The 11,809-nt window shown below is 32.1% G+C and overlaps 1 protein-coding gene across 1 annotated transcript; it reads left to right on the forward strand.

Annotated features, from left to right (window-relative positions):
* The first annotated feature begins 1,183 nt into the window (after positions 1-1,183).
* On the forward strand, positions 1,184-9,144 carry LOC143081053 (uncharacterized). The gene is made up of 4 exons (XM_076257289.1): positions 1,184-6,164; positions 6,981-7,296; positions 7,696-7,885; positions 9,109-9,144. Exons 1-4 carry the CDS (start codon positions 1,484-1,486, stop codon positions 9,142-9,144), a joined length of 5,223 nt encoding a protein of 1,740 aa, XP_076113404.1. The 5' UTR covers positions 1,184-1,483.
* Positions 9,145-11,809: the final 2,665 nt, after the last annotated feature.

Here is an 11,809-nt window from a genome sequence, read left to right on the forward strand (position 1 = left end):
TATAAGGTTAAAACTAAATTTACTCTTAATGAACATTAATGCATTAATGAAATCACCTTATTTACTTGAAACTCTTGTTTACTTAATTTTTGGAAGTCTGTTATGATATTATTTTATTCCAATACATGAAGCATATCATGCTGAGTTCACGCGTAATTCAAAATAAGTTCAATTGGCATTCAAAACATTTTGCGTCCTAACGTCCTTTCTCATTTAAATTGCAATATGGGTCAAATTTGCTTACTGGGTTAAGGACGTTATCTTTTAATTCGTATTTACAAAAAGGTATTTCTAATGTGAATAGGATAATTCATATTAAAAAAGAAGTGTGTGAATGCGATTAGCGAATTCGATTCGAATTGAATGTACGTGTGAATGAAGCATCAGTATTCTAGATACATCTATAGGTGTATTTTTAGTATGTCTAAACAAGTGACAACTCTATAACAGAAAATACATATTATATTCATGATGTATTTAAAGTTACTAATCGTATTACCTCTCATTATGCAATTGTTCATCTAGCCTTTCTTTTATCACATTATGCATTTGTAACATTTCCCCCTCGTTATTGCATGTACATTACTTCATATGTATTTACAGATTTTTAAAGATGCCAAGAAGAAAAAGTTGGAGAGCAGCAGAGGCTAAACGTGGTGTAAAAAACCCAATGAAAAAGACACTGACGGACTTGACTGGGGATACTGGCCCCATAAACAGTACTAGAATTGACCTTGACCTGGGTGATACTGGCACCCTCAACAACAGTATCTCAAATAACATGGGGGATACTGACCTCCACACAAATATAAACAACAGTAATTCAAATAACATGGGGGATACTGACCTCCACACAAATATAAACAACAGTAACTTGAAACTACTTGAAAAATCTGAATTGAATAAACTTGAAATTTCTGAACTGAATATACTTGAAATATTTGAATTGAATGAACTTGAAATATCTGAATTAGATAAACTTGAACTATCTGAGTTGAATCAAAACAGTAACAATAACTGTGCAAAAGAATTGAATCAAAACAGTAACAATAACTGTGCAAAAGAATTAAATCAAAACAGTTACAATAACTGTGCAAAAGAAACTTGTCTTATACAAACAGATTTTCTGTCACATGAATCAAACAATAATAATGCAAAAACAGATTATCATAGTAATATCCAAACTGATCTGTTGCAAAACCAAAATGAACAATATGAAAATAATTCAGAAGAAGATCTATCAAAACATGTCAATTCTTTTAATGCAAACTTTCTTAAATTTGGAACTTTTGACCAGTATGCCACAAAATTTGCTGATCAAAGCAGGGGAAACCAATGTACATGTAATTGCTTAGTTTTCTTATCACTTTCTTCTTTAAATTTTGATTCAAACACACTGAACCTGGATTACATTTTAAATAAAGGAGATGAAATTTACAGGAAGCATGTTCAAGAATTAACAACACAGGGATTATTTAAAAATATGCTTTTGAATTTTGATGAAATTCCTGTCAAAATTGAAATTCCTGAAGGGATTTTTATAATTAACAAACAAAATATTCTGTTTGGTATAGCTTTACAGTACCAAGAGTTGACTGGATTTCTCTCATTACAAGAAGCAATTCAAAATTGTATTAAGCAGTCAAACAAATTTCTTATAATGATTGGAGCCATATGTTCGGCAGTTTATTATTATAATAATATATACTATTTTTTTGACACTCATTCTCATTCGGAATGTACACTGAATAATCCATTAGATTCCTCTGGCAAAAGTATTTTGATTGGATTTACTGACTTACATGACCTCCTCAGCTACTTGTATGCTTTTTACACAAGTTTACAAATTGATTTAGACTCGCAATTTGAAATTTTACCTGTATGTATCAGTAGTATAAATACTGACAAAGATGTGACTAACCAGATTAACAATTATTTCAATGATCAGAAACTAAGGAACACAAAACAAACAAAAAAGTCTATCCAGTATACAAAGGTACCAAAATTTGTATATATGAAAAACTACATGCAAAATAGAAGAAAAAATAAAAAATTCAAGGAAAAAGAATTAAATGCAAAAAGATATTCAAGAAAGGATACAAATTATAGGATGACTGAAACAAATAGAAAAAAAATTCGGAGAGAAAATTCCTATGTAAGACAGATAGATAGACAAAGGCAACTTGCTGCTAAAAGAGAGGCTAGAAAGAATGAAGATTTTAATAAAAAAGAACTTGCTGCCAAAAGAGAAGTGAGAAAGGATACAAATTATAGAAAGACTGAAGCAGATAGAAAGAAGTCTCAAAGAGATAATTCTGATAAAAGACAAATAGAAAGACAAAGAGAACTTGCTGCTAAAAGAGAAGTAAGAATGGATACAAATTATAGAAAGACTGAAGCAAATAGAAAAAAGTCTCAGAGAGAAAATTCAGATGTAAGACAGGTAGAAAGACAAAGAGATCTTGCTGCTAAAAGAGAAGTAAGAATGGATACAAATTATAGAAAGACTGAAGCAGATAGAAAGAAGTCTCAAAGAGATAATTCTGATAAAAGACAAATAGAAAGACAAAGAGAACTTGCTGCTAAAAGAGAAGTAAGAATGGATACAAATTATAGAAAGACTGAAGCAAATAGAAAGAAGTCTCAGAGAGAAAATTCAGATGTAAGACAGGTAGAAAGACAAAGAGATCTTGCTGCTAAAAGAGAACTTAGAAAGAAAGAAAATTATAGAAGAGCTGAAGCAGACATTAAGAAGTCTCAAAGAGACAATTCTGATAAAAGACAAATAGAGAGACAAAGAGAAATTGCTGCTAAAAGAGAAGCTAGAAAGGATGATGTTTTCAAAAGAAATGAAACAGAAAAGAAAAAAATTTCCAGACAAGATGAAGACTACAGAAAACATGAGTCGGAACGGGACTACCACAGAAAAAAAGAATATAGGTCACATCCAGAAAATTTAGAAAATGAGCGTTTGAAGAAACAGAGTTCTAGACAGAACAAACTAGATATAGACAGATGTTATGATAAAACAGTTAAAAGTACTAAAAGAAAAAACATTGATTTCACAGATCATGAAAAAAACCTAAAAAAGAAAAGAGTTCAAGGTATAACCCTTGATGCTTGCATAAGAAATTTTAAAACAAAAATTAATGATGGTCCTACATATATATGTACTTCATGTGAACAAACTTGGTTTTGTGATTCTGTAGTTAATTCTAAAACTGTCAAAATGACCACTCCTGCTAACATGTCAGATTGCTTTACTAATTTTAAATCTGTACAAGGCATAGAATGGATATGTCATACTTGTCTCAATGCAATTAAAAAACAAAGAATTCCTCGATTTTCAATAGCCAATAAAATGGGATTTCCCCAAAGACCAAAAGAACTAAATTTGTATCCTTTAGAAGAGAGACTGTTATCATTAAGAATTCCTTTTATGCAGATTCGACAGTTGCCAAGAGGTGGACAGTTATCAGTTAAAGGCAATGTTGTAAATGTGCCTGTTGAAGTTCAACCTACAATAAATTCACTTCCACATACATTAGAGAAATCAGGTACAATATCAGTTAAATTGAAGAAAAAGCTGGAATTCAAAAAGTGTGATTTCAGTGAAAATGTAAGACCATTTGCTGTCATTTGTGCATTACATTATTTGATGAGAACAAATGACTTATACAAGTCTTCTGGAATAGAAATAAATGAGGATTGGATTACAGAAATTGCCAAAATAAATGAAGAAACACATGAAAATGAAAACAATAGTACAGAACAAGAGGATAACCAAGATCAGAATGATTCAGATGATGACTCCGATCATTTCAGTGAAGTAGATGAAAATGAAACGCATGTTGGAAACACAGATACACTGTTAGATCACATTCCAGACGACAATCCACTATGTGATACAGGTTTAACTTTTGCTCCTGGTGAAGGTCAACGACCAATTAGTCTCTACAGTGATCCTGATGCAGAGTACTTATCTTTTCCAACTATATTTTGTGGTCAAAGAAGGCCAGATAACAAAGACAGATCTGTCTCTGTTCACTATACTGATATTGTCAAATGGGAACTAAGGTCCATGGATAGGAGAGTAGCACAGTCTGTACCAAATATATTTTTCAAGTTAAAGAAAATTCAGTTAAAAAACATAAGTGATAAGGTCAATCTTGCTCTAAGAAGGTGTCAATCAGAAGGGAAAAAATGGACAGCAAAAGATGTACTGAATCCTAACACTGTAAACGATCTTGTAAGATTAGATGAAGGTTATTATATCTTTAGAAGTTTAAGAAATTCTCCAGTATACCTTGAAAAGAGGAAGAAAGATTTGTTTGCGATGATCAGACAGTTGGGTCTTCCAACATGGTTTGGCTCTCTTTCATCTGCAGATACTAATTGGAAAGATTTGTTACGAATTCTTGGCAAATTAAATGATGGCAAAGAATATACTGACAATGAGTTGGAAGAAATGGATTGGCATCAGAAATCAAAACTTGTTCAGAAAGACCCTGTGACATGCTCTAGATATTTTGATTATCGTGTCCAACAGTTTATTAACTTGGTGTTGAAAAGTTATCATGATCCTATCGGAAAATTGACAGATTTTTTTTATAGAGTTGAATTTCAACAGAGAGGTTCACCACATATTCATATCTTGATCTGGATTGAAAATGCACCAGTATATGAAACCGATTCAAATGAAGATGTTGTAGCATTTATTGATAAATATGTCTCCTGTTCATTTTTAGAAAATGACAGTTTAGTCAATTTGCAGGTTCATAAACATTCAAAAACATGCAGAAAAAAAGGTCACCCAATTTGTCGTTTTGGTTTCCCCCTACCACCTATGAAAGCAACAGTAATCTTAGAGCCTTTGAAAGAAAATGATGACATAGAAAAGTACAAAGCTATATATAAAGAAATACAAAACGAAATTAATACACTACACAATTCTGAAAATATAGACCAGATGACATATGACATGTTTTTAGATGATGTGTTACAAATGGATGATGAAAATTACATTAAGGCCATAAGAAGCAACTTGAGTGGTCCAAAAGTTTTTCTCAAACGAAAACCATCTGAAGTCCGTGTTAATGGTTACATGAAAACTGTGTTGATAGCCTGGCAAGCAAATCATGATTTACAGTTTGTTTTAGATGCATTTGCATGTGCAGTGTATATTGTTTCATATATAAGCAAGTCACAAAAAGGTATGAGTGCATTACTAGACCAAGCAGCAAAAGAAGCACGACAGGGAAATTTAGACTTGAAGCATCAAGTAAGGCACATTGGGAATTACTTTTCAAATTCTGTTGAAACAAGTGCACAAGAAGCAACCTACTTAACACTACAGATGCCTTTAACAAAAGCTACAAGACAAGTTGTATTCATTAATACATCTCCACGAGAGAAAAGAACTTTCCTCCTAAAACAATCATCAGCCTTAGAAAAACTAGGCCCAGACTCTACTGAAATAGAATCAGACAATGATATTAAAAGATACTCACGAAGACCAAAAGTACTGGAGAACTGGTGTCTAGCAGACTATGTATCTCAGCTTGAATTGCAGTATCCTAAAGCTTCAGAGTCCTCAGATGATCATGAAACAGAACAGCAAGATCATGAATCTGAAAGTGAAAATGAAGAGGCAAATGCAGATATTATAGAAGAAATCAGTAACAAAATTGACATAACCCTGAAGAAGGGTGTTCGAATATATCAAAGAAAAACACCTAAGGTTATAAGATATGTTAAATACAGTTACAAGACTGACTCTGAAAACTTCTACAGAGAACGCTTAATGTTATTTTATCCATGGAGAAATGAACTTTCAGATTTGCAATGCGGACATGAAACATTCGAAAAAATGTACTTGACTGTTGCAAGACTATTAGAAAAAAAAGCTAAGCAATATGAAGGAAAAGTGATAGATCTAGAGAAAGCTATAGAAGAGGCAGAAAACGATTGTAATGAGAATGATCAAATAGCACCTGCCACACAGCAAGTAGAAATGGAAGACGCTGAAATAGGCCCAACAGAATCTGAACAGTATGTTCATTTCAATCCAGAAAGACCAACAGAACATAGACTGTATGATATGTCCCGTGAAGTGGGAATAGAAGCAAGAACAGTAGAATTGACAAATCATGCCAACAGAATAAGTGAGAGTGATTATTTTGCATTGATAAGATCCTTGAATAAAAAACAGTGGGAATTTTTCCAACATATTGTCACATGGGTTAAAACAAAACATGAACCATTTTATACATTTTTGACAGGTGGAGCAGGATGTGGAAAATCTGTAGTTGTCAGAACAATATTTCAAGCTTTACACAGACACTTATGTTCTATTGAAGGTGAGGACCCTGATGATATTAGAATTCTTCTTTGTGCCCCTACTGGAAAGGCAGCATACAATATAAATGGTCTGACCATTCACAATGCTTTCCAGATACAACCAAATAAAGGACTTGACCAGTCATTGTCATGCGATGTTCTCAATACACTCAGAATGAAATACAGAAATTTGTCTCTGATTTTGATTGATGAAATTTCAATGGTTGGAAACAAAATGTTCTCTTTACTGGAGAGAAGGCTGAAAAAAATCAAGGGAAGCAACTGTTCATTTGGTGGTGTGAGTATCATAGCTATTGGTGACTTTTTCCAACTCCAACCTGTATTTGACAGCTGGATTTTCAATGATCTAAGCAAAGGATTAACAGCATTAGCTCCTAATTACTGGAAATTATTATTTTCTTTTCATGAACTTACCGAAATAATGAGACAAAAGGATGATTTAGAATTTGCTCTATTACTAAATAGGTTGAGACAAAATCAGATGACTGAAAATGATTTTGCCGTTTTAAGTACCAGAACTGTTTTAATCAGTGATCCAACATACAGATCTAATGCAACTCATTTGTTTGTTGAAAATGCTTTAGTGGATAATTTTAATTTGCAATACATATCTAAATTAGGCTCACAAAAGGTTAAAGTTAAAGCAGTTGACACAGTTTGTGGGGATTTACCAGCATCTGTAAAAACAAAATTACTTAGTTCTTTACCAGAAAAACAGTCTGATACAGCCAATCTTGCAACAGAAGTAGTATTAGCAATTGGGATGAAATATGATCTTACAGCTAATATTGAAGTCACTGATGGTCTTACAAATGGTTCAACTTGTGAACTTAAATTAATTGAGTGCAAAACTACATCTTTAAGACCAAGTATCATATGGGTTAAGTTTGAAGATGCCAGAATTGGTGCTAACAATAGAAGAAAATATTCACACTTGTACGGAAAAGATGTTGAAAAAATATGGACTCCAATGTTTGACATTAAAAGGTCATTTACTTATAAATATAAGACTTTTGAAAGAATTCAGTTTCCTCTTCGCCCAGCAGCCGGAAAAACGATTCATAAATCGCAAGGAGATACATTACATGAGGTTGTTGTTAGTCTGAAATCAAAACGTAAAGGGAAAATACCACATATTCACTATGTTGCGTTAAGCAGAGTAACATCTTTAACTGGATTACAGATATTAGATCTCAATCAAGAAGCAATAGCTGTAGCAGATTGTGTTCGACAAGAATTACACAGACTTAGGACAGATGCAACTCTACAGTTGTGCTTCAAGCCATTGTACAACGTATCAAGTAACTATTTTAAAGTAGTTTTTAACAACTCAAGGTCATTGCATGCTCACTTTAATGATCTTATATCAGACCCTAACATCTTGGATGCTGATGTAATTGGTATTGCTGAATCAAGACTTATTTCAACAGATGAAAATGATCATTTTCATGTACCTGGTTTTGAAACACCAGTTCGATTAGACCAAAAGCAAACAAACTTTAATACAAGACCACCTCATGGATTGGTATTATATTATCGAAATGATTGTATACTTCACAATACAGTTACTTTCTCAACTCCATCTTTAGAGTTTGTTATAGCAGACATTATATCACCCAGCAAAGGTCTTTTTCATGTTGTCTTTGTTTACAAAGCCCCAAACTGCAAATTGCAACAACTAAAAGATACTTTCCTTGCAAACCTTCTTCCTGATGTGTATTTAAGACATCCAAAAATTATCATAATGGGAGACTTTAATATTGATTTAAACACTGGGAACACTTCTTTTTTAAAGTTCATGAGAGATTCATTTTGCTGTTCACAAATTGTGTCTAAACCTACTACATCTTATGGTACATTGTTGGACTTAATTTTCCTAAATTTTGATAGTAAGGTAAATTTTGAAACAGATGTTCTTGATTCCTATTGGTCAGATCATAAAGTTATATATGTAGCCATTGAAACACAATGATTCAGTGTAATGATGATTTTATATTCTGAAACCAGCTTTGTTTGAAACAATGAAAAATAAACCCGCTCAAAAACATGACACATTTGCGGTTGCTGAAAATGCAACCTCAAATGTACAGGAGTGGTTTAAAAGGAAAATGGGTTTCCACTCCAACAGATTTGCCTTTTCATAAGTAGGAATAGAAATGAGTTGTGTTCAAGACTCCTGATATCCAGTTTTATCTGTATAGAAGAAAGCTTCTTTACAGCTTTCTTCTTTATAGGTACACTGGATTAAAGGTAGCAGAGGTAAAGAAATTTGAAACTGTGTTGCTTTAACTTCCATTAAGCAGAAAGGCCCTTGGTGGTTGGTCAACCATTTTGCTATGGAAGAAAAGTAGAATTCCATTCATTTCAAGTCAGAAATGATTGGAGACATCAAATTTTAGAACCTCTACTACAGACCTTCTAAAATTCAAACTGACCACACGCACGATACACGCACGCACGATACACGCACGGTGAATGCACGATACACGCACGGTACACGCACGATACACGATACACGCACGATGAGCGATGAGCGTTACACGAAGGATTAACGCAAAATGAATGATGAATGATGAACGCACGATACACGCACGATGCACGATGAATGATAAATACACGATACACGCACGCACGATACACGCACGTTGAATGATTGATTGACGACTGAACAGCGAACGCTTTTTACACGATTCTCAAAGCTATTTTATTTAGAATAGTATTTAAAATTGATATGCATTTTCATTAAAGGCAATACTTGTAGCTGTTTTGCCGATACCACCATAATAGATAATATGCTATTTTGCCAACTCAGATTCAAATAACTTAATTAAAGTCGGCTATTTTATAGGCACCGGAAATATTTGTGAACTTGGACAGAAGCTCATAACAATCAAAATATAGTGTCTTGATTTTGTTCAGCCTCACCCTGAGAGTTCAAGTTTACGGCAAACGAAGGCGAGACATTGTGTTCCGCGAAACTCTTACTAATTTTATTTCATACAGTTAAAAATCGAGATTTTATTTTTATGCATACAATGTCCGACGCATTATATCTACATAGACTGACTGGTTCTAGAAATTATTTTAACTAACATGTTTGATATAATTGATTGCAATAAATGAATGATCTATGTATTTTTACATGTTATATATTTTTTCACTTTGACGGATACATTTTATAAACTATTATATATGTATATATCTAAAAAATATTGTAAGCTGTTTTCGTTTTCACTACAAGCAGGGCAGAAATTATTTGATTCTTTTATGTTAACATTCACTGCAAATTTTTGTAGTTCTGTACATATATACTTATCAACAGGACATATTAGGTTATAATTTCACCAATAAATGAGTAGTTGAACAATCTTTAGAACGTGTCGGTTTTTCCTTGATATTGCCGAAAATCAGTGATCCGACTGACACAAGCGAACTGACATACAAATGTAACACCTGATTAAACAATCATAATTTCTTTTTTTAAGTTACAAAGTTCCTTATATTATCCATTGTTATCAGAATCGTATGTGTTAATTGAGAGCAAAAGATATTATTTTGTCCGAAAAATTTGATTCGTACAAATTAATTAGAACTACCTAAGAAAATGACATTTACTAAATAATTAGAAAATTAACATTTGTAATACCAAATACTTCATTATATACTTCTGAAACGAATTTTCGTCCTGAATATGCATGAAATGTTTGCCACTGGACGTTTAAACAACCACTGAATAATCAATCAAATTTTGCTCTCAGTAAAAATGACTTCAACAATATAAGACACAATTGGTGTCTGTTGTTTGTTTGTACAGTAAACATACTGAATGTGTTTATATTCCTTTCCAATTTCAAGTATGTAAGAAAATTCATACATATTTTCAAACATCTTAGCTGACACTTCAAATTTCTAGGAGGTATGATTCACGGGGTTTTACCTAAAACTCTTTGGGAAAATGCAATTTTTAATTCCAATTTGAAACCTAACGGTAATAGATATCCCAAGGGTTTTTTAAATGCATGTCTAATTTGATAAGGAGATTTGAAAAATCTATCTCAATGGTATTTGAAATTATTCAGTGCAATCATTTTGTGTCCGTCGTTGTCTTTCATACATATCAATGAATTGGTGTATCCACTGTTTGCTGTTCGTAATCTGTTGTTTATGGCAGTCAGGCCTCGCAATTGATTCCAAAATTTAAGCTCCCACTTAGGTAAATTAATGATCATTTATAGGGGAGAGAGCTATTTTTTTTCGATGCAAACATTATTTTTCTTCCTGAAAAAAACCGCTTAACAATTTTCTATATGTTTTCATTAAATCATAAACCGATGCATATTAAATGATTTTTTTAAATTTAAAAACATATTTTTATGGTAAATATATCTAAATGTCTGGGTAATTTTCCTCTCTAAATAATATTTTTTTTCTTCATTTTTTAAGGTAATAGTGTTATCAGTTATGTAATTTGACACGTGTCTTATAGTTCAGTGATTTTCCGAAAAATTAACGAAAACCGGCACAGGCATTGTTCAATTATTATCAGTGATCTTTTATTGATTAAATTTGAATATATGCATTAAATATCAATCTCAATCTAGATAAGAAATTTGTTTACACTGCACATCACTCTTTTAGTCCTTAGTAGCATAGTATAACATATTAGTGCACTTATGAGTCCCTAGCCGTGTTTAGACGCACCATTTTCTGCTCTTTGGTTGGATTGTTGTCTCTTTGACACATTTTCCATTTCAATCCTCCATTTTATTCAATTAGTTGGTGATTCTCTTTATCTCTCTGTTTTATGTTTTTGCAGACAAAAACAATTCGCAGAATTAATCTAAAATAGCAGACATTAAACTCTTTCTTTTAAAAACTTTTAGCATTTTAACATTTTTTCGAGATTTAACCATTAGCTTAAGAGCATATTTCCCTTCTTTTTAGAAATTTGGCTTGATACCGTATGGAGATTTTTGTTACAACTATTATGAAGGATTAATACGGAAGCGTATTAGGGACATAGAAAAAATAAAATTGGCAGTGAATTTTTTTTTTCAAAGTCGAAATTTTGACTTTTCAAATCTCGAAATTTTGACTTTAACTTGAAATTTTGACTTTTCAAATCCCGAAATTTTGACATAAACTTGAAATTTTGACTTTCAAAAATCTTGAAATTTCGACTTTTTGAAAAGTCGAAATATTGACTTTTTTGAAACTCGAAATTTCGACTTTTTTAAACTCAAAATTTCGACTTTTATAAAACTCAAAATTTCGACTTATTTTAAACTAGAAATTTCAACTTATTTTAAATTCAAAATTTCGACTTTTTGTAAACTCAAAATTTCGACTTTTTTAAAACTCGAAATTTTGACTTATTTTAAACTCGAAATTTCAACTTATTTTAAACTCAAAATTTCAACTTATTTAAACTCAAAATTTCGACTTTTTG

Source organism: Mytilus galloprovincialis, chromosome 6, assembly GCF_965363235.1.
Source record: "Mytilus galloprovincialis chromosome 6, xbMytGall1.hap1.1, whole genome shotgun sequence".
NCBI classification, from domain to species: Eukaryota; Metazoa; Mollusca; class Bivalvia; order Mytilida; family Mytilidae; genus Mytilus; species Mytilus galloprovincialis.